The 23,996-nt window shown below is 35.6% G+C and overlaps 1 protein-coding gene across 2 annotated transcripts in view; it reads right to left on the bottom strand.

Annotated features, from left to right (window-relative positions):
* The window catches only part of RADX (RPA1 related single stranded DNA binding protein, X-linked), a 68,087-nt gene extending 51,317 nt beyond the window's left edge, over window positions 1-16,770 (bottom strand). The window contains exons 1-3 of one of the 2 annotated variants that reach the window (XM_004064652.3): window positions 15,859-16,770; window positions 5,347-5,489; window positions 2,857-3,049 (exon numbers count right to left, since the gene is read on the bottom strand). In XM_004064652.3, the coding sequence (XP_004064700.1) occupies window positions 2,857-3,049; window positions 5,347-5,489; window positions 15,859-16,501 (979 nt within the window). In that variant the 5' untranslated portion in view covers window positions 16,502-16,770. The remainder of the gene's footprint in view (window positions 1-2,856; window positions 3,050-5,346; window positions 5,490-15,858) is intronic. The other variant, XM_055375787.2, reaches the window with a different exon arrangement.
* Window positions 16,771-23,996: the final 7,226 nt, after the last annotated feature.

Here is a 23,996-nt window from a genome sequence, read left to right as displayed (position 1 = left end):
ACTAATCACCTTCCGGCCAGGTGCGGTGGCTCACACGTGTAATCCTAGCATTTTGAGAGGCCGAGGCAGGTAGATCATTTGAGGTCAGGAGTTCGAGTACAGCCTGGCCAACATGGTGAAACCCCGTCTCTACTAAAAAAACAAAAATTAGCTGGGCTTGATGGCGTGTGCCTGTAATCCCAGCTACTTGAGAGGCTGAGGCAGGAGAATCGCTGGAACCCAGGAGGTGGAGGTTGCAGTGAGCCGAGATTGCACAACTGCACTCCAGCCTGGGTGACAAAGTGAGACTCTGTCTCAAAAAATAAATAAATAAAAACAATAAAAAAGATAGTCACCTTTCTACTCTGTTTCTATGGGATCAGCTTTGTAGATTCCACTTATGAGTTAGATCTTACAGTATTTGTCTTTCTGTGCCTGGCTTATTTCAATTAGCATAATGTTCTCCAAGAATCTAAAAAAGTCAATCTCATAGAAAAAGAGAGTAGAAAGATGGTTACCAGAAGCTGGGGAGTGAGTGGGGAGGGATAGGGAAAAACGAGATGTTGATCAAAGGGTACAAAATTTCAGTCAGATTGCAGAAATGTCTTAGGGATCTATCGCATTGGATGGTGACTACAGTTAATAATAATGTATTATATATTTCAAAATTGCTAATAGATTCTTAATGTTCTTACCACAAAAAAGTGACAATTTGGTAAGGTGATGGATATGTTGATTGAATCTTTCTACAATGTATATACACAGATCAAAACATCACACTAGACCCCATAAATATATTTTATTATTATTTGTCAATTAAAAATAAAGAAAATGCTAGGATAAAAAGATCATTAGTCAGTTTCATGCAGGTAATGTTTAAAGATCATAAAACCATAGTTCCCAACCTTGACTGTACCTTTGGGATCAGCTGAGGAGATTTAAACCCGTAGCAATGCCTTGGTCCCATTCTCAGAGTAATTAAATCAGAATCTCTGAGGGTGGGGCACCAGTGGCTCTTTAAAGCTCCCCAAGTGATTTCAATATACAGCCAAAGTTGTAATCCACTTACACATGTAGGCTAGGCAAACTACAGGCTGCAGATGGCTGCAAGTTTTTGTAAATAAATATTTATTGGAATATTGCCATATCCATTCCTTTACATACATATGGCTGCCTTCAGTCTACAAAGGCAGAGCTGAGAAGCTGAAACAGAGACCATATGGCCTGCAAAGCCTAAAATATTTACTACTTGGCGCTTTACAGAAATAGTCTATTGCTTCCTAAAAAAAGAGGGCAAAAGTCCTGTTACTTATCAAAAATATAAGGAAGAAAGTAGAGACTGCTGCTAACATTAATAAGAAGTAATACTGTTTTAAAGACCAAAAGGTACATTTTAAATATATTATCACCAACGCTAACATTACTAAGAAGTAAAACTGTTTTAAAGACCAAAAGGTACATTTTAAATATATTATCACCAAGGCTATCATTTATAAAAATAATTTCTGTATCTGCAATTACTTACTTGAAAGCATAAATAATTTCTCATACCTTAGAGAGTTTCCATTATGAAAATCTGGTCCTATAATTCTATATAGCAGACGTAGCATGCTGTAAATCAGCGTCCTCTTGCCAACTTTTACTGTGTTTTCTTAGTCACAATAACTCTATCAGTTTAGTTCCTCACCTTTCTATAGCAAAAACTAATGAGGTAATAGACTGTGTGTACCAGACTACCTAGGTAATAACTTCTTCATCTAGCAAGATCTGACCAATGTCTGCAAAATGCTTAAGATTTTAATAAATAATCATATAAGGTTTTTGCAAATAAACACAAGTTTAAGAAAACAATGAACAACTGCTACCTTTATCTGAATATTCTCTAAGTAATTAAGCTTAATGGATTAGCTGGGGAATTTAGAATACACAGAAATTCAGGTTCAGAATAAAGGTATTATAAACCAAAAACAATATTTAAACTTAAGCAATGTAATCTACCATTATTACAAATGAAAGTGAAAAAATCACGATCATATCTAAAAACAATTATTTAATATATTAATCTTAATGGTCCAAAAATATTTGTGATGTCAATATACCAATACCAACTAGGAAAAGCCCTTTCAAGATTGCAGCAATTGGCAAAATTTGAATATTGACTATAGGTTAGGTATTAGTATTGTATCAATTTTAAATTTCCTGATTTTGGTAATTGTACTCAGATTACGTAATAGAATGCTCTTGTTATTAGAAAATATACGCTGAAATACTAATGAAGTGTTTAGGCTTAAAGGGGTATGTATGATGGCTGCCACTTTCTCTTACTGGATCACAAGGAATATATATACATACATATGTGTGTATGTGCGTGTGTGTGTAAAGATATGTATATGTATGAAGAGAGATATATAATGATAAAGCAAAGGTAAATGCTAGTAATTGTTGAATATGCGTAAAGGGTATATGGGAGTTCTCTATACCATTCTTTCAACTTTTATGTAAGTCTGAAATTATTTCAAAAAGTTAACAGAAGTTCTTTTTAGATAGCACCTACTAGTAAGTGCAAAATATATTCGTTATTAACTTAATATTATATGACCAAAAATAAAATAAAACAAAATAAGTACAACCCAAGTGGAGCTCATTCTTCAATCAACAATAAATGTCTCAGATAATTTTTCTTAATAAATAAAATAATAAATAGGTATATTTATTAGGTTATGTGATTGCTTGAAAATTTTATGGACAAATAAATTTAACGGTTTCATAGGTTCTAACAGCTTCAGTAATTTTTATGGTCTTTTTTCCTAATATGGTACGTTGCAAATTTATATAAACAAAACAGCGATAAGACAACAAATTCATTGAATACTTAACCCATTGTAGAAATTAGTTTGATCTGTGGATCCACGGGGACAGGCTGTATTCTGAATGGATAACTCTTTTTAACAGAATAGTCTTGAAGCAGAAGAACTAAACCAACCCGCAAACTTTTATACCACTCAGGACACAGGGCATTCCACATAATCACTGACACTGTGCCTGAACTGTCAGCAACTTCCAAAAAGGTCTAGAAAGAAAATGAGTAAAAGCACATACATATTTGTCACTTTTATCTATACAGATAATATATAGCATATTATTTGTGATCATTTAGAGTGATGGAAAATAACATCTAAATTTTAATTATTTATTAATAAAGATTCAGTTGTCAATTCTGCTAATATTGATCATCTAAAGATTAGAGATAGAGAAATGTATTGAGGTGGAAAGTATTTGGAGGTTTTCTCAGTATTAAAATACAGTGACAGACAACTTCAGTTCTGCCTAAAAGGCAGTCCGTAAAGTGTTTTCTAATTCTTAATTTCTTCTTAAATAATGATGTTATATTCTCAGACCCTTTCTCTAAATGATGAATATACATTTTGGGTAATTCATTCCTTTATTCATTAAACATTTACTGAATCCATATTCCAGACATTATGTTAGGCCCTGGAATGCAGAGATGAATCAAACATTGTACCTAATAATAATAGCTAAAATATATATAGGACTTGCTATGTGCCTGGAACATAGGTAAATCCTTTACTAATTCAATCCTCACATCAATCCTGTAAGGTAAGTACAATTAGTATCCATATTTTACAGATGAGTAAACTGAGGCTTTAAAAGGATAAATAATTTTCCCTACATCATAAAGGTAAGAAATGGTAAACAGAGCTGAAACTTGAATTCAGTTCATATGACCACAGGGCATGCACTCTTAAGCACTATTAGATACTTCTTCCCTACAGTCAGGGAGCGCACAGTAGAGTAAGATTAGCAAATCTATTAACAGGTATGTGTAACTGGGTTATGCATGCTCTGATAGACCTATGTAAGGGCATATAGTGGAGTCCTGAGTAGCATGTAGTTGATTCTCCCAGTGACTAGGCATATGGGTATACATGGAAAGACTTAAATCAGAGGTAAGCACTGAACTGAATCTTAAAGATGGCTTTGCCAATCTGATGAGAAGTGAGAGGAAGAGGATTCTAGGCAGAAGAAACAACGTGAGCAGAGGTATGAAAGGTAGAAAGCAATTGGTTACTGTTAGAAAATTCCAGGTAGGGCAATTTGGTTAGTATGAAGCATAGAGAGCTCAGGAAGAGATGAGACTGGAGAGGCAAGCAAGGGCGAAATGATGGAGGCACAAAGAGGTAGGAAGGCAACAAATAAGTGGAGTTAAAAAATCAGGGAGGAAAGTATTGCAACAATGAGAAGGCAAAAAACTATCGGGGAATGACTGAATAATTTATGATAGAATGTGCTAAAAATATTTAACTGTAAAGTATTATGGATGAAGAATTTTTAGTGATATGAGAAAATATTTAAGAAAATGTTAAATGACACAAAATTGTATGCACAATATGGTTCCCATTTTGTAAAATAATTTAATGTGATATATGACATACACACTCACATGAAATATATAATACATCTACATATGCACATATATGTGATATATATGATTAAATATCATAGATATGTGTATGTGTATATATATATGATATGCTTGTATATGTGTATATATGTGATTTACACACACACAAGAAAGGGAATAAAACACACCATGTTAACAGTGGCTCTCTCTGAGTGGTAAGATCTTCAAACAGCTTTCTACATTTTCCAAATTCCCTACAATAAGCATGTATAACTTTTATAATAAAAGTTTAATGAAACATCTAAAATAGTTCTTGATATCATGGGAAAGTACAATATAATATTAAGTAAGAAAAAAATAGAACACAAACATATCAAGAAAGTAGAGCTCATGAGCATTATATGGCACAGAGAGTCAAGACAATAGAGAAGTATCACACAGATTTGACAATTAGAGTTACTAGTGAATGATAATCTAAGGAAAAAAGCCAAGCTAATTGTGTTGAGAAATGGGAGGCAAGAAAGTAAAAACATCTCTTAGACTACTTCTTCAAGAAGCTTACCTGAAGAGAAAGATAGGGAATAGAAGAGTCATAGGCCAAAGGAGATTATTTTCTTTTCTTTTTTTAAATGGGAGACTAGAGTATGTTTATATATTGACGCAGAAAGCATAGGTGAGAAGAAAAGGTTGAAGGAAAATAAAAAGGTGGGAAGGAGACCACCTGGATCAGGGAAATAAAGGGCACGAATACAGAAATAATTTCTTTTTGTACAATAAATTATGCAGAAAAATACTTTATAATATACATTTATGTACATTTAAAAATTATTACATTGAACTTATGAGATGTTATTTAAACGAACAAGTTATCATACTATGGAGTCAGGTGTGTAAATTATAATTTATAACTTTTAAATTAACATATGGTATCTTATTACTTGTACCTGATATGGTTCAATCATCTTTTTATCAGGTTTTCCATAGTATCGCAGTTTCGATTTATGTAAGATCCTCACAAGCAATGCAGGAAAATTTCTTCTGTTAGTCCAGGTCATTTCAAGATGAGAAAGGGAAATTATTTTTGTATCTAGAATATAAAAAAGAGGAAAGAAATCCTGTTTAACATGTAATGGTAACTTCAAAGATCTATTTTTTTTAATTTATTTTTTTTATTATACTTTTAGGGTACATGTGCACATTGTGCAGGTTAGTTACATATGTATACATGTGCCATGCTGGTGCGCTGCACCCACTAACTCGTCATCTAGCATTAGGTATATCTCCCAATGCTATCCCTCCCCCCTCCCCCCACCCCACAACAGTCCCCAGAGTGTGATATTCCCCTTCCTGTGTCCATGTGCAAAGATCTATTTTAATGGTTAAAAATAGTAGCTTGATCATACCTAAAGTGACTCCTTCTTGCCAGCTAAACCTTGCCAGCTAAGTCTATATACCTCTCATAAACGACATTTGATCCCTAATATTAACAGCTGAAATATATATAGGGCTTACTATGTGCCTGGAACATAGGTAAACACCTATATTAACCAACACGTTGTCCCACCTAGAATGCCCTCCATCTTACCAAACCATTTAATAATGATCATACCTAAAGTGACTCCTTCTTGCCAGCTAAACCTTGCCAGCTAAGTCTATATACCTCTCATAAACGACATTTGATCCCTAATATTAACAGCTGAAATATATATAGGGCTTACTATGTGCCTGGAACATAGGTAAACACCTATATTAACCAACACGTTGTCCCACCTAGAATGCCCTCCATCTTACCAAACCATTTAATAACTTCCTGGAAAACCTGGATTTAAACTCACCTCCCTTAAGATATTTTGTGAAAAAAAAAAACTTCAATGTCATGGAATATTTTTCCCATTACTAAGCACTTATATATTTAATTTATAGAAATAGGCCAGGTGCAGTGGCTAATGCCTATAATCTCAGCACTTCAGGAGTGCGAGACCAGCAGCTTGCTTGTGCCGAGGAGTTTGAGACCAGCCTGGGCAACATGGCAAAACCCCCCATGTCTTTCCAAAAAGACAAAAATTAGCTGGGCATGGTGGCATGTGCCTATAGCTCCAGCTACTCAAGAGGCTGAAGTGGGAGGATCACCTGAGCCCAGGCAGCTGAGCTCACTGCAGCCAGGCTGCAGTGAACCATGATCACACCACTGCATTCTAGCCTGAGCAATTGAGAGCCTGTCTCAAAAAAAAAAAAAACATAGAATTGTTTTATTACACATTTTTGTATTGCTTTCACCTCAGTTTCATATGTATAAATTCTATCTCCCGCAAACATGACAGACATGGCCCTGTATCAGGACCTTTGCAATTGCTGTCTTCCCTTTAGACATCCAAGTGACTTTCTCCCTCCTCTCTTCAAGTTTTGCTCAAATATCACCTTCTCAGTGATATTATCCCTAACCATCCTATTAAAAACTGACTCCTTTACTTATCCTCCATTCCACTTTACTTTTCTACATTGCACTTACTATCTTCTCATATGCCATATAATTTACTTAGAAACGTTTTTATCTACAAGCTTGCTGGCAAGTTCAAAAACTGCTAAAAAGCTATTCATCAACTTAAAGAATTAATTTGTAATACTGATGTATTCTTTCTTGGATTAAGAGAGGTTCCACCTGCAATTGTCTCCACATTTTTCTCTCTCACAGCCCAGAGTTTCAACTGTTAAGACTTGAATTTGCATTAGTACCAGTATTTCTTTTGCTAAGGCTCCCTTCATTTCTAGCTTTGTTCAAATAATGTTTTACCTAGTCAACATTTTTGACACAAAAATCACACTTGTAATTTCTTTTTAATAAGGGATTAAGTGGTATTATATAATTATGTCTATACTATAAAACACACACACAATTTTTAGTATTAGGATACTCTGTAATTTTCCTTCCAGATTCTCCCAATAGATTACTATCCCAGGATCACAGGTCCTAACATTTGATCTGATATAATTAAGTGATTTCATTTTAACGTCAGATGAATCTCAGATCAGCTTTGAGTTGTCTGGGATGTACATGGAACATTCTTGATCAATAAAGGCACATAGAGCTCCTTTATTGTCTGGAATAAATTCAAGAGCTACATAGTTTTGTAAAACCAGAGTTCTAAGAGCCTCTGTTTCTGTTATAATTAGGTCCAGAGAGTTAGCTGTAATCAGACATCTTTCTGGTTAACATTTTTCCCAGTTAGGGTTTTTAACTCACAAACTTCATGGAATACACATTTTATCTCTCAAATCTAAAAAAGAATTAGAGGCTGTTTACAGACAATGAAGAATTTGTGTAAATTCATAGTAATAAATGTGTTCATTATCAAAAAAGAAATAATGAAAATAAACTGGTTATTCAATATGCAATAGAACAGTGATTCTCAAAATGTTTTGGTCTCAGGATCCCTATACATTCTTAAAAATTATTGAAGATCTTGAAGAGCTATTTTTTTTTCTTTTGTTGAGATGGAGTCTCACTCTGTTGCTCAGGCTGGAGTGCTGTGGTGTGATCTCAGCTCACTGCAACCTCCACCTCCCGGGTTCAAGTGATTCTCCTGCCTCTGCCTCCTGAGTAGCTGGGACTATAAGCATGTACCACAATGCCCGGCTAACTTTTGTATTTTTTAGTAGAGACGGGGTTTCACCATGTTGGCCAGGCTGGTCTCGAACTCCTGACCTCAAGTGATCTGCCTGCCTCAGCCTCCCAAAGTGCTGAGATTACAAGCGTGAGCCACCGTGCCCATCCTGAGCTTTTTACTGTACTATAAAGTAGACTAAGAATTTTTTAAATGATCAATTCATTAAAAATAGCAATAATAAACTAATATGTATAATTATAAATAACATATTTTTTTGAAAAATGACTATATTTTCCAAAACCAAAAAATAATGTAGTGAGAAGTGTGGCATTGTTTTGCATTTCTGCAAATCTTGTTAGTATCTAGCTTAATAAATGACAGGTGGATATTCATATCTTCTTTGATACTCAGTTTGCTTTCATGTCACACGTCATTTAGCCCCTGGAAAACTACACTGTACACTTGCGAGAGCATAAGAGTGAAAAAAGGTAAGTAAAGCCTTAGTATTGTGAAAATAGCTTTGACCTCATGAATCCTCTGAAAATGTCTTGGGGCACCACTAGAGGTCCCTGGACCATACCGTAAAAATCATAGCAGAAGAATAAATCTAAGGAATGCAGAAGGAATAAAAATTAAAGCTAAAAATAATGAATCAGAAAACACTATACCACAATAAAAAAAAGAATTGATAAATTCAATTCTCTGGAAAAATTAATAAAAAGGCAAATCTTTGGCAAGTCTAATCATGAAAAAGAAAACAAAAATGTAATACTCAGAATGTAAACAACTATACACACAAATAAAAATTGTTAAAAGATTATTATGTATGATTTTATATCAATAAATTTGAAAAGATCAGTGAAATAGATAATTTCTTAGAAAAATATGAATTACCACTATTGCCATAAGAAGCAAAAGAAAACCAAACTAGGTCCTTAACCGTGGAAGAAAATGAAAAAAGTTTATGAATGATGGCTTCCAAAACTGACAGCAGGTTCACATGGTTTTATAAGAAAATTCTAACAAATTTCAAAGAACAGCTCTTTCCCTGAGCTATAAATTGTCCCAGAGCCTAATAAAGTATAGAAATTGTACCACTTTGCTTTATAAACTTAGAACAATTCTGAAAAATTCCAACAGAAATAGTACAAGAAAGAAAACTACAAACCAAAAATCAGTTATGATGGCAAAAATCCTAAATACAATACTTATTTAGAAGCATGCACAAAGACAACTGTGCCATGATCAAGTGGAGTCCTAAATATCTTCTCTTATTCAGTAGGGGTATATTATATATTTTGAATAATTCTGGAGACAGAAACAGAAATGTAAGTTTAAATAATTTTGTTAAAACATTAATACATGTACCCCATATATATCTAAACCTACTATGTACCCATAAAATTTTTAAAAAAAAACATTCAGTAACAACTAGGAGACTAGGAGAATACAAATACAATGTATAATTTCCAAACTACTAGAAGAAAAAGAAAATTTTAATCCCGCAAAAGTAAAAAAAAAAAAATAAGGTGGCATATGGTAAACATAAAGTAGAATTTCAAGAACAGGTACAAACACCATTATTCACATTAAATTTAGATAAATTGATCTCTTAAAAGAAAAATAATTGGTTTGGATCAAAAGGCAGTCTTAGCTATATACTTTTTAAAAGAGACGACCCTAAAACAAAATGGAAATAAAGGGATGGACAAGCATACACTAAGGCCAGTGGTTCCCTTTTTTTATTTTTTGAGACAGGGTCTCACTCTTTTGGTCCAGGCTGGAGTGCAGCGGCATGATCAAGGCTCAGTGCAGCCTCAACCTCCCGGACTCAGGCTCCCCCCACTCCACCCCTGCACCAAGTAGCCGGGATTACAGGCACAAATTCATGCCTGGGCTAAGGTATTTTTATTAAAGATGGGGTTTCGCCATGTTGCCTCGGCTGGTCTAGGCTGGTCTGGACCTAGGCTGGTCTCAACATGGACTCTGAACTCAAGCAATCCGCTCGCCCTGGTCTCCCAAAATGCTAGGATTACAGGCATGAGCTACCGTGACCTGCTTGCCAGTGGTTCTCAAAGTGTGGTCTCTGTACCAATAGCATTGTTACCATCAGTGAACATGTTAGAAATGTAAATTCTAGGGCCCCACCCCAGACCTAATGAATCATACACTGGGAATGGTGGTCAGCAATCTGTATTTTGTTTTATTTCTGTGTTTTTGCATTACTGAATTACTGTAGTCATTTTTAAAATAATTACACTCCAGCCTAATGGCCTTTCTTTACTGTTTTCCGTCTTTCAAATCCATTAAAAAAAACGACAAAACTGATTTAAACAATCATGTTGGAAACTAGATGTTGTGATAACTTATTGTGCATCAATTCATTTTGATTATATACTTTCATGACTTTCATGTATTCTGTTTAGCTTTTTGGGGTCTTCTTTGCCATTTCAAGTGAGAATTTTACTGAGACGGTAATATCTTTAAACCCCTCTCTTTTATTTTCATGGCATGCAATTGGCATTTCTTTTTTGCTTCAACATTTGAAACATACTGCCTTAATAATTTCTTTAAGTTTTGGTGTATTCTTTATCTTTGCAACCTTTTCCAAATCTTTTTTTCTGCATAATTTTTTTTTCTCTGATTTTTGTAAGTGTAATTTGAACTTGTTAGTACCGGGATGCTTATTTGTCTCCAATTCCCATTGCTCATTTTTGCCCCATCCATTTTTTTGCAGTGTTTCTTGATATTATTTGTGAATTCTTAGAGTTAGGAAGCACTTAAGTTATTTTTCTGACTGGCACTCTTGAGGTGATATGCACGCCTACTCACATTTGAGTATCATTGTCCTAATATGCTACCAAAAAGACTGTGGAAGTGGCAAACATTACTATTAGGAAAAAAAAATTCAAGGCAAAAGGGACAAAGAGGCAAATTCCATATTGATAAAGTGTAAAACTCAACAATAATACATTAATCAGTTATGAAATTGCACACGTTATAGTAACATCTAAAGCAAAACCTTTTAGAAATATAAGGAGAAATAAATGCAACTATCATCATAGAGAGAAGCCAATATTCCTCTGAGAAATGGGCAAATAAAGTAGATTAAAAATAAGGATCTGGAATATGTGAATTACATTTTTAAAAACCTGGTATAATAATAAACTTTAAACCTAATAAATAAGCTTTTTCTGAACTTTCAGAGATTAAAGAAGCAAAAAAGAGCTGGGCACAGTGGCTCACGGCTGTAATCCCAGCACTTTGGGAAGCTGAGGTGGGTGGATCACCTGAGGTCAGGAGTTCGAGACCAGCCTGGCCAACATGGTGAAACCCCGTCTCTATTGAAAATACAAAAATTAGCCGGGTGTGGTGGTGTGTGCCTGTAGTCCCAGCTACTCAGGTGGCTGAAGCAGGAGAATCGCTGCTGGAGAACCCGGGAGGCGAAGGTTGCAGTGAGCCGAGATCACGCCAGTGATCCAGCCTGGGAAACAGAATGAGACTCTGTCAAAAAAAAAAACAAAAAAACAAAACAAAACAAAAAAAAAACCACACACACACAAAAAACAAAGAAATGCCAATTGCATGCCAAGAAAATAAAAGAGAGGGGTTTGAAGATATTACCATCTCTGTAAAATTATCACTTGAAATGGCAGAGAAGACCCCCAAAAGTGAAAATATCAGTGACATTTAGACTCCAAAAGGCTAAGTAGAATACAGGAAGGTAATGAAAGTATATAATCAAAATGAATTGATGCACATTAAGTTATCACAACATCTAGTTTCCAACATGGTTGTTTAAATCAGCTTTGTCATTTGTTTAATGGATTTGAAAGATGGAAAACACTAAAGAAAAACCATTGAGTTGGAGTGTAATTATTTCAAAAGTGATTACAATAATTCAATCATGCATAAATACAAAAATAAAACAAGATAAAATAAGAAAATATAAATAATGAGTAACAATAAAATCTCTATACTTCCAAACCTGGGGGATGCAGCCTAAGCAATATCCATGGGAAATTTCAGAATTTTAAATGCTTTTGGAAGAAATAAACAAGCAAATATATGAACCAAGCATTTAACTCAAGAGTAGTACAAGAAAAATATGAACAAAGGAAGTATGTAAAAGAAATTAAAGATAATAGCAGAAATTAAGTAGAAAACATCTCCTCATTATAGATTTTGTTATTAGTAAAACCAACTGTCTTAAAAAACACCAACAATAAGACTAATAAACTTCTGGCAAGGCTCACCATAAGAAAAGGTGAACACACAAACATGAGGATTGTGAAAAGAGTCATGATTGACAAGATAGGTCAAAAAACATAGATTACTACGTACAACTTTGAGATCTAGGTGAAATGAGATTTCCTAGTGAATTACCAACTCTCAGAAATGGGCTCTTGAAAAAGCATTATTGGTTTAATCACTTTTTCTAAAAGAAATTGAAAAAGAGGCATCCCCCCACAACCCCCAATCCCGGCCCAAGACAACAGGTTCAGATAGTTTTAGAGAGGAATTTTACTAAATCTTTAAGGAACATATAATTTCTGTAAGTACAGAAAGACGGGCAAGCTTTCCAACTCATTCCACTAGGCTAATATTAACGCCATATAAAAATTGCATTGAAAAAGTACTCTCCCTGCAAAAAACAAAAATAAAAACCAAATCTGTAGACCAAATTCACTTAAATAAACAGATGTAAAAATAATCGTGACCAAGTGGGAATTCAAAAGTGGCTCAACATTAGTAAAAACATCAATTTATTTCATTCATTCCTTTATTCAACAAATACTGAATGCCTACTATGTGCCAGTCATTGTTCTAGCTGTAAGATACGGCCCACAGAAATGAAAAAAAAAAAAAGAGTTGTGGATCTTATAAAAATGTAAGGGGGGAAAGAAAAACAGCTAAAGAAAATAATTTCAGAATGCTATGATTCTATAAAGATCATTTGCAGGGTGGTATAATAAGAATAAATGGGTGAGGAAATATTTATTTAAAAGGCACTTTTAAAATGTTTTTATTTGAGCTGAAACTGGAAGATGGGAAGAAACTTTCCAGAAAGAGGAAAAAGCAGGTGCAGGAAAAAGACTGGAGGTTTGAGGATCAAAAAGAAGGCTGGTTGCTAGAACAAAATGGTGGAGGAGAGGGGTTAGAGATTCGAGAGGTGAGTAAGGGATTCTGTAGGGCAGGGGTCAGCAAATTATACAGCCCACAAGCCAAATCCTGCCTGTTGCTTGTTTTTGTAAATGAAGTTCTATTGCAACACGGCCAGACCCATTCATTTACATACCGCTTGTGGCTGCTTTCCATATACAATGGCAAAAGTGAATGGTTGTGACAGAGATCATGTCTGGAAAGACAAAAAGATTTACTGTTTGGCTCTTTACTGAAAGTTCGCCATCCTCTGCAGTACGGCCTGCCTTCCAGACCCCGGTAGAGTTTGGGTTGCTGCCTAAATGCAATGGGAGCCACCTGAGAGATTTAGGCAGGAGGGTGTGGCACAGGCTAACTTCTATTTTTAAAAGCTATATTTGAGGTTACAATATGTGTTACCCTTCAGATAGGGTACTGACCAGGAGGAAGCATGAGGGAGACTTTTGGGGTAACAAGATACAGAAATGTTCTATATCTTAAAGGGAGGGGGGGTGATGGTTACACAGGTATATGTACGTGAAAATTTATCAAGCTGTATTTTTAAAACCTTTTTTTTTTACTGTGTACAAGGTAAACTTTAATGAAAAGTTTCAAAAGCACAAACGTGTGCCATAAACAAAGTTAAGAGAAAAAGAACAGAATGCAAGAAAATAATTTGCAGTATATAGCAGACAAAATTTTAATACCCATTAGCAAAGGAATCCTATAAATTAATTAGAAAAATGTCAAAAGATGTATTTAAAAATAGTAAGATATGGGGAAATGGGCACTCTCATATGTATGTTGGTAAATGTAAATTAGTACAACCTTTTCAGAAGATGATCTGTCTATATCCACAAAATTAAAAAAATTAAATACCTTTTAAGCCAGCAATTTCGCTAGAGGAAGCCGTTCAACAGCAATGCTTGAACATAGTAAACAAAAGTATGTGTACACTCTAATGATGCTTAGCATTGTATGTAATACTAAAACACTAATAAGTGCCTAAAACTACAAATTACCTATTCACATGGGCATGATTATAGAAATTATGGCACACCCATGCTATGGAATATTGTATGTACAGATGTACATGAAAGATGCCTGAGATGTGTTCAGTGGAAATAGCAAATCACACAATGCGACATTAATTCCTTTTTTAAAAAAAATACACAACAAACTGCTGACAATTTGAGATTTTTAGAAGAAAGGTGAAGGCACTAGGGAAGGTGAAAGAGGTCTTTCACTTCTCCCTAATATTTTATTATTAACAATTTGAAACATATAGCAAAACAATAAATTTTACAGTGAACATCAATATGCCTACTTCCTAGATTTTATCACTAACATTTTACTATACTTTGGTGGTATATTTCTAACACAATATACTTTTAAATATACAGATTGGGTTTTATTTTGGCATACAGACATTGCCTTTTGTATTATAAATATGGTTTTAATGAATGAATAGATATTACCACAAAATACATTTTACAAAGTATTAATCCCCTCAACTTTTCTCGTAGGGCACCAGTTTTTCATTTACATATTCAATTCTAAAAATTAAAGTGATCAACATTTAGAGTAGTAATGCACTATTGCCTTATTTCACACTTGAGATAAAATCACTCCATTTTTTCATCCCCGAAATAGCTATCTTGCTTTTTAAAATTTAGTTATTTAAAATATCCTTGCCTACATATTTCTATAACATCTTTTTTCCTTACAACTGGATGTGACTATAATTGCATGGTTTTTGAGCTAGTTATTCTTTTACTTTCAAGTTTGTTGCTCTTACACGTCACAGTAAGATTATCCATGATTTAGCATTGTGACAACATTGTAAAAGGGACTGAAAAGCAGTAATGTAGAAAATTATAGTCTTTCTCCTTCCAGTACTTTCTCTTATTTTATTTTTTGCATTTTATTTCTTTCCCCATTTCAAACGTGTTCATGCCTACAGTACTATCATTCCCCTTAATTTCATCTGTTAGAGAAAAAAAACGTATTTTAGAGCAGTTGCTGATGGCAAGCTAGTGTTTTCAAGCTAACTTCCTACTTCTGATACAGAAAAATTGAAGTTCCCAGATCAGTACTCTTTGTGGTGAGTAATAAGAAACAAGAAAATGAGAATGTCAAGGCTTCCCATAAAAATCACACAGTTAAAAGGTAATATTTACATAACTGTTACACGGCGTTTCAATCAATGTAAAGTATTAAGGAATACATCACGGAACATCCTTTTTGAATGAAGATTAAAACATGCAAACCCGCAAATTTTTACAACCTTTATGCTAAATTCAAATCTATAAGCTCTTCAACCGACACAACGTACTATTTCCACAACTGGATTGGGAATAAAACTAAGATTAATTCCACCACAATCAAACATGTAACGAACGTATGAGGAATACTGACTCCCACATCAGTACGTTTGCCAGACTGAATTTTAAGATGTAGTCAAACACACTTCCTGAATTGGCCACTTTTGCAATCAAAGAAACAAACAAACAAACAAAAAACACCAACAAAAACCACGGGCTGTGCAAATTTCATTGAGCATCCCTTGGTCATTTAAGAAAACTTGTCTACCTACCACTCCTGGCTTGTAATTAACAATACAAAAGCATTTTCATTTCCTTTCCCGTTCACGCAAGCTCCTGAAAACTATTTTTTTAAAACCCTCTGCCGTTCTTTCCAAACACTTACCGCTAAAGTTGTGTTCCTCAGGTTGCTTGTCTGTTAACCAGATATCTCCATAGGGATCTTCGTTATTCCACAGCGCCAGGTAATGACTCTTCCCGCCTCTTAAAGGCCTCTCTGGTTTCTCCTGGTGCGCTCTATTTCTGAAGGGAGTTTCTAAAGAAATACTGTCTGAAGTCTCCCCACAGTGGACGTTATCTATGCACAGGATCCCCTGGCCTATCCTTTTCTCATTGTAAAGACATGAGACCCTGGAAATTCTCATTTGAATGCCAACTTTAAGAATATTTTGATATACGAGAGAGTTCAAGCTGGGGTCCAGGTAGCACTTCTCCTGGTACACCCCATCTGAGATCGTCACATCATAGCAATAAAGGGGAGGCTTGGGCACCGTGTCGCGTGGCTCATCCTCTAACAGGTACCTCTGGACGGCCAGCACAGTTACAGGCACCACCTCCGAGGGGGTGACACACTGGCGAGGTGAGTCCATAATCTGCTCAAGAACCTTTTGGATCCAGGACCTGGGCCCTTGGGAACCAGCTCTTCGGATCACCCCTCCCGGGACCCCAGCCCGATTCCTCTCAGGGTTCGGCCAATCTAGCCCTGCATGTGAGGGACCAGCCTCAGGCTGTCCTGACTCACCAGACATTGTTGGATAACTGCGTACCCGCTTCACTCCCAAAAGCTAGTTTGCCCCGTCCAAAGCGGAGAGAAATAAAACCGCGCGCTTTGGCGACGATCGCTACTCTGCCCCTGCTGACAGGCAAGACTCCGCCCCGTAGCGAGGCTGCAAAGACTTTACGCGTGCGCGCGCCAGCTCTCCCACCCCGCCCCTCGCTCCGAGCGCTTCCGACTCGAGACACTGTTACTAGGCAGTCACACGCGCGAGTTACGTAGCAGGTCGTCCGACCTTGTGCCCGCCGGGTTGCCGTCTGGGGGAGGGATGACAGGGGAAGGGGAGGGGGAATCCGTGGTTGTCATGGTTCTCAAAGAGGGAGGGGGAGAGCGCTTGTGGTCCCCTGGAAAGGAGGATGCCTAGAGGCAAGGGAAAAGAGAAAGTGGCAAGAATCAGGGTGCAGAGTCAAAGCTCAGGGATTTGGGGGTTTGGGCTTTGGGCCAGGAACAGAAAGTAATTTAGAGCTGGTTAACATACGTTAATGTAATAACATGGGTTTCCTGTAGTATGAACAAAACCAGATAATTTATGCAGAGCCTCCAGGACAGACTCTAGCACAAAAAGTCCTCAATAAACATTAGCTGCTATTGCGATTAGCATTAGCATAATTATCTGTAGTGGCTCCCTGAGTGTAGGGTGGGTGAATTAGTGTTTAAGTGCAAATGAAAATAGAAAACTAGAACTGGCTTGTAAAGGGCTGCCTTTAGATTAGACTTCTTAAAATGCAGGTAGTTTTAATATAATACCTGGCCTAATATGCATCTAGGGTAGAGATTTCAGAAACTGTTTAATGTTTGTTTGTTTAATGCAAGGCATATATCAGGAACGAATGTAAAGTGAAAAAGCTGATAAGAATAGTAAAAATTAAGGATAAAATATTTAACAGATGTACTTAGATGTACCAGTATACATAGAAGGGAGTAATTGTTCTAAGAATACTTTTTAAGATGGTTATGAGCTGATTTTGTTTATACTAATTTCCTTTGGCTCTCTTATCATTCTTTAGTCACTATTTATGAAGTCTCTATATGAGGTAGGCACTGTTTTAGGCCACTGGGGATAACTGTAGTCAGGGTCCTTCCCTCAAGTTTCTTCTCATTGCTTGGGCTAAAGAGCCCTGCCGTTATTAATACTTAACTAATTTACTCATTCTATACAGATTTCTTGAGTGTCTGGTCTGGGCCGGGTATAGCCTTGCTAGGGATACCAAAAAACATAGTAAGGGGAAATAAAGTGGAGGGAACAGGAGTTAATATTTTATAAAAAGTATGATTACAGAAAGGTTCTCTAGTAAGAGACTGAACAGAACAGAGATGTGCAGGAAGTGAGGAAGTGAGCTATGTGGATATCTAGGGGAATGGCACTTGAATCAGAGAAAACAAGAAGAATAAATTCCATTAGACAGAAGCATACTTGATATTTTCAAGGAAATGCATAAGCCAATCAGCCGCAGTGGAGGGGCGAGGGGGAGAGTGGTAGGAGGTGAGGTCAGAGAGGTAGCAGGGTTTCTTCTGTTATGAGCAAAGGAGTGACATGACACTTAGTCTTGAACCCCACTTCCTTCATGATGCCTCCCCTCACCAATTCAGTCTAGGATAATCTTTCTCTTCTCTGTATCACCTTGTATCACTCATTTGATACTTATCATCTAATACTTGCAGTTAAAAAAAAACTTAATGTATGCGTAACTCAGAGTTTCTCAACATGGGCACTCTTGATTCTTTGGGCCAGAAAGTTTTTTGTTGTGGGCTGTCTTGTGCACTGTAGGATGCTTAGCAGCATCTCTGGCCTCTACCCATTAGATGCCTGTAGCACCTCCCCCTCTGGTTGTGAGAACCAGAAATATCTCCAGACATTGCCAAATGTCCCCTGGGGTAGCAAAGTCGCTACAAGTTGGAACATCCGATTATGATCTGCATTAACTAGATCTTAAACTTTTCGAAAGCAGAAACTGATTTGTTCTTTCACTACTGCTATGCATAAAAGGCACTCAAATATTTTAAATAAGTAAAACATATAATTCCCAGTGCCTCTCTACCAAAGGGAATATACAAGTGTGGCTTTCCATAAACAAACAAATGCGATATACAAAAATCCAAATTTACCAAACATAAAATAAGTTGCCTGAGTGTAGGTACTTTGTCATGTAAACTACAGAATCTCCAGTGGCAAAATAAGTATCTAGCATATAGTAGGTACTCAATAGTATTGTTGAATGAATAAATGAAATTATGGATTTGTATTGCATTTACTGTAGGGGTCATTAAATGTCGACTATCTCTGTTGTTTATCAAAGGAGAATGTGTTTGAAATATTTCAGATCTATTCCATCAGCAGCTCCTAAACTATATATGCTCAGTGAAATTTATGACTAATCGTATTGTCTCATCACATTCTGTGTCCTTCCAGCTAATTCATGAAAGATGGATACTGGCAGTGGTGCTTAGTATTTGGATAATTACTGGAATTGGGAAGAAATAGCACTAATGTTTAGTTTTACACTACTACTAACAACGATGTATGGTGACTGTGGGCACACATTTGGAGACTTATATTGCTCTACTGACAATCTGCTGATAGTGTGCAACTCCCCAAGAATTAATGTGCCTACTTGAGTAGTGGTCACACCTGTGAAAGTATGAATGCTCTCTGATTTGGCATTACTAAACACCTGTTTTAGGATCAATTTCACAATAATAGAAAAAGTAAAGGATATGACCTTCAAAGCCAGTAATGAGTATTATTAAGGTTATTGATCTTTTTCTCCTCTCAGATCTGGAAGGTTTATTACAGTGCCTTCCAGGGTTTAAAATGGTAAAAGTAGGCAAAACAGAATTTTATAAAATGGAATGTTCTAAGATATTCGAAACACCTTAAATACATTATGAAATGTATTTTGGTTGTCCACTAAATTTGGTGCAGCTATAAGCCACATTGATTTTCTTCATCTTTAAAATTGAACCAATAAAAGTAGTCATAGTTGTTGAAAAAAATAAGTTAGTTCATGTGGGCAAAGTGCTTAAAACAATACCTGGCGCATAGTAAGAGCTCAATAATTACTAGCTATTGTTACTATTATTCTAAAAGGAAGATAAAGACATAACATAAAATGATAGAATGCTAGAACTATAGGGAGCCATTAGATGCCCACAGTTCAGTGTTCTTCAGACTGTGGATTGTGAAACATTAATGAGGCTATGAAGTCAGTTTATTGGGTCACAACTAGCAATTAAAAATACGTAAAAATAACAGCACAGAAAATATCAGGGTACATCACACATAGTAAGGGTAAGAATTGCTTTGTAAAATTTTTGTGTTAGATTTGATGTATGTGTATGTGCATACTGGGTTGTGATGTAAACTGTATTTCTTACTATAGGTTTGGCCAAAATGTTTAAAAACAACTTCTATAGCTCAACTATCTTTTATTATAAATGAAGAAACTCAGGCCTAGAAAGGGGGATGAACATGAACAAGATAACAGTGTGATAAGTGGCAGAGCATAAGGCTTTCCATGATGTTAGGTAGGACAGATCCTGCATTATCTTCCAAACATATCAATTTTTTTGTTTGAAGAACCTTGTTTTTTTCTATCATCACATTCACTTAACAGTCCTTTCATTCATTTGCCTAGATAGGCAAATTAGCATAATTCTCCAGCCTTGGACATTGGAGGTACACATATAGGTTCATCAAATTCATAAGATTATGAGAGTGTGGGTGGAGTTGTGCGGGAGGAAGAAAAAGAAGTGGCATGACTAGTTGGTGCTAAAAGGATGTGGAGAGTTCGGCTGCTATCTCAAAGAGTATTTAGGTAAGCTCTCCAAACATCACCACGGTAACAAGAGAGGGCCTGAGGGTGGCTGCCTGGCAACGAGAGCACTACAACCTCCAGCGCAGTGCTGCCCTTTTCCAACATCTTTCCCTTTTAAGGCTGCTCTTGATGATTTTATTAACTAAATTGCTGCTATATACAAGGATAGATCTGTATAGCGTATAATACCCCATAGCTCATCGGAATCAAGGTTGCTCCTATGTTATCTTTCTATCAGATGTCGAATGAGGTTTGATTGATATATTTGAAGCACGTAAACAGAAGTCTTTAACACAGATTTACCATTAAAGTGGTTCTAGACTCCTTTTGCCCTTTAGTATCTCAAGCAAATGTTCATATTTGTTCCCTGCCTTTGCTCAACCTGAGCACATATTAAACATACTATGAATGGTTGATTGATGCTGTTCCCTTTTCCTTTCTTCCATCCAAATCCTACTTCTATTTTTAATAAAGACCTAAGCATGTTAGATTTTCTTCCGAGTCTTAATATTATATATCTGTAAGACACTTGGATTTTAGAATGTAGATTTGCTGTTTTCAGTTTATTAAGTCTTTATTTTCTCTGACTATTAGAGAAAGTGGGATTGCCAGTAAACTGCTGGGATTCTACAGATTAACTTAGTCCTTCTTATACTCACTTATCCTCATTTGTCATGATGTGTCTAGCACCCTTTAATGCTTATATTATTTCTTTCAAGATTTTGTTTGCTAAAATGTATGGCTAAAATTTGATAACATTTTGGAAATCTGAACTCCAGTGTCTACCCTGGGTTGCTGTACTTGAAATAGAACTGGACTGGAAGTTGGTTCAAAATAGACTATTTCTCTAAAGATGTCTTTATTAGTTTTTTTTTGTTTTTATACAACAGCCTTATTAAAATATAATTCACAGACCATACAATTTACCCATTTGAAGTGGAAAATTCAGTTGTTTGTAGTATATTTAAAGACTTGTGCAACCATGACCACAATCTAATTTTAGAACATTTTATTATCCTATAAAGGAACCCCATACACATTAGCAGCCATTTCCAATTCCAACTGGCCACTGGCAACTGCTAATCCAATTTCTGTCACTATGGATCTGCCTATTCCGGACATTTCATATAAATGGAAACATACATTGTACTTGACTTCTTTCACTTAGCATAATAATTTTAAGATTCATCCATGTTGTAGTATACTTCATTCCTTTTTATGACTGAATAATATTTCATTGTATGGATACACCACATTATGTTTATCCATTCGTCAGCTGATGGACATTTGGTGTGTTTCCACTTTTGGCTATTATGAATAAAACTGCTATGAATATTAGTGTATAAGATTTTGTGTGGACATATGTTTTCTAATCTCTTTCGTAGTTACCTAAGAGTGAAATTGCTGGCTCATACGACAAGTCTATGTTTAACTTTTTGAGGGACTGCCAAACTGTATGACAAAGGGTTGCATCATTTTACATTCCTACTGACAATGTATAATTTCCACTTTCCCACATTCTTGCCAACACTTGTTATTTTTCCTTTTTTATTATTATAGCCATCATTGTGGGTTTGAAGTGGAATATTTCGTCAAATATTGCAAATATATTCTCCTAGTCTGTAGCTTGTCTTTTTATCCTCTTAACAGTGTCTTTCACAGAGCAAAAGTTTTTCAGTTTTTAATTTTGATGAAGTCCAATTTATTAATATATATATTTTAATTTTTAATTTTTGTGGGTACATAGTAGGTGTATATATTTATATGGTACATAAGATGTTTTGATACAGGCATGGAATGCATAATAATCACATCAGGGTAAATGTGGTGTCCATCATCTCAAGCATTTATCCTTTCTGTTACAAACAATCCAATTATGCTCTTTTAGTTATTTTAAGATATACAATTAAATTATTATTAACTATATTCACTCTGTTGTGCTATCAAATACTAGATCTTGTTCATTCTTTTTTTGTTTTTTGTTGTTTGTTTGTTTGTTTTGAGACAAGGTCTCACTGTGTCGCCTAGTGTGGAATGCAGTGGAGCGATCTGGGCTCACTGCAACCTCCGCCTCCGGGGCTCAAGCTCTCCGCCTGCCTCAGCCTCCTGAGTAGCTGGGATTAAAGATGCATGCTGCTGTGCTGGCTAATTTTGTATTTTTAGTAGAACCTGGGTTTTGCCATGTTGCCCAGGCTGGTCTTGAACCCTGGGTTCAAGTGATCTGCCCACCTTGGCCTCCCAAAGAGCTGGGATTACAGGCGAGAGCCACCGTACCTGGCCCATTCTTTCTAACTATATTTTTGTATGCATTAATTATCACCATTTCCACCCAACCCCTTATTTGTGGGATCTAATATTTCCTTTTAGTATCAAGTCTGAGAACCCTTTGCCTTGCACTAAATTTCAAAAATAATCTCTGTTGTTTTTTTTTTCCTAGAAGTTGTATCCTTTTACATTTTACATTTAAGTCCATGGTCCATTTTGAGTTTGCTTTTGTATAAGATGGGAGACTTTGGTCAAGATTCATTTTCTTACCCATGGATGTCCAATTATTCCAGCACCATTTGCTGAAGACCAACCTTCCACCAATGAATTGCTTTTGCACCTTTGTCAAAAAATCAGTGGCCAGTTCTTTTGTGAGGATATTTCCAGGTTCTCAATTTTATTCCATTGATGTATGTGTATATCCCTCCAGAAATACCACACAGTCTTTATTATTGTAGGTGGTCAAGTCTTAAAATTAGATTTCTCCTTTCTCCTTTTATCAAATTTATTTTAGCTATTCAAATTTATTTACCTTTCTGTAAAAATTATAGACATATTTTGTCCATATCCACAAAAATCTTGGTAGGATTTTGATAGTAATGGCTTTAAACCTGTGTATAAATTTGGGGAGATTGACTATTTTATTACATTGAGCCTTTCAATGCATGAACTTTGTTTACTTGGATTTTCTTACCAGCATTTCATAGTTTTTAACATGTAAGTTTTGTGCGTGTATTGTGAGATTTACACCTATTTCAGTTCTTGAGCAATTGTAAATGATACTGTGTTTTAAATTTCAGTGTCCGTGTCTTCATTGTTAATATGTAGAAATAAATTGACTTTTGTATGCCGAAATTGTATCTTGCGAACTTGCTGAACTCGTGTATTAGTTCTAGAATTTTTTGGTACCTTCTTTGGCATATTTTACATAGACCACCATGTCATCTGCAAAAAGGGAAAATTTTATTTATTCCTTTGTGAATTGTATAACTCTTATTTCTTTTCTTGTTATGATGGTTAGGATCTCCAGTATAATGCTGAATAGCAGTACTGAGAGTGGACATCTTTACCTTGTTCCCAATCTTGGAAAGAAAGCATTCAGTCTTTCACCATTAAGCATGATGTTAACTGTATGGTTTTTGTAGATGCCCATTATCAAATTGAGATAGTTACCTTCTATTTTTATTTTGTTGTAATTTTATAAAGCATCATGAATGGATTTTAGATTTCACCAAATGCATTTTCTGCATCAATTGGTATGGTCATGTGATTTTTCTTATTTAGCTCATTGATATGGTGGATTACATTGGGTGACTTCTGAATATTGAACAAGTCTTGCATACCTAGAATACATTTTGCTTGGTCATGATGTATAATTATTTTTATACC

Source organism: Gorilla gorilla, chromosome X (genome assembly GCF_029281585.2).
Source record: "Gorilla gorilla gorilla isolate KB3781 chromosome X, NHGRI_mGorGor1-v2.1_pri, whole genome shotgun sequence".
NCBI classification, from domain to species: domain Eukaryota; kingdom Metazoa; phylum Chordata; class Mammalia; order Primates; family Hominidae; genus Gorilla; species Gorilla gorilla.
The sequence above is the reverse complement of the archived record's forward strand: the minus strand, read 5'-3'. Positions and strand labels throughout refer to the sequence as shown.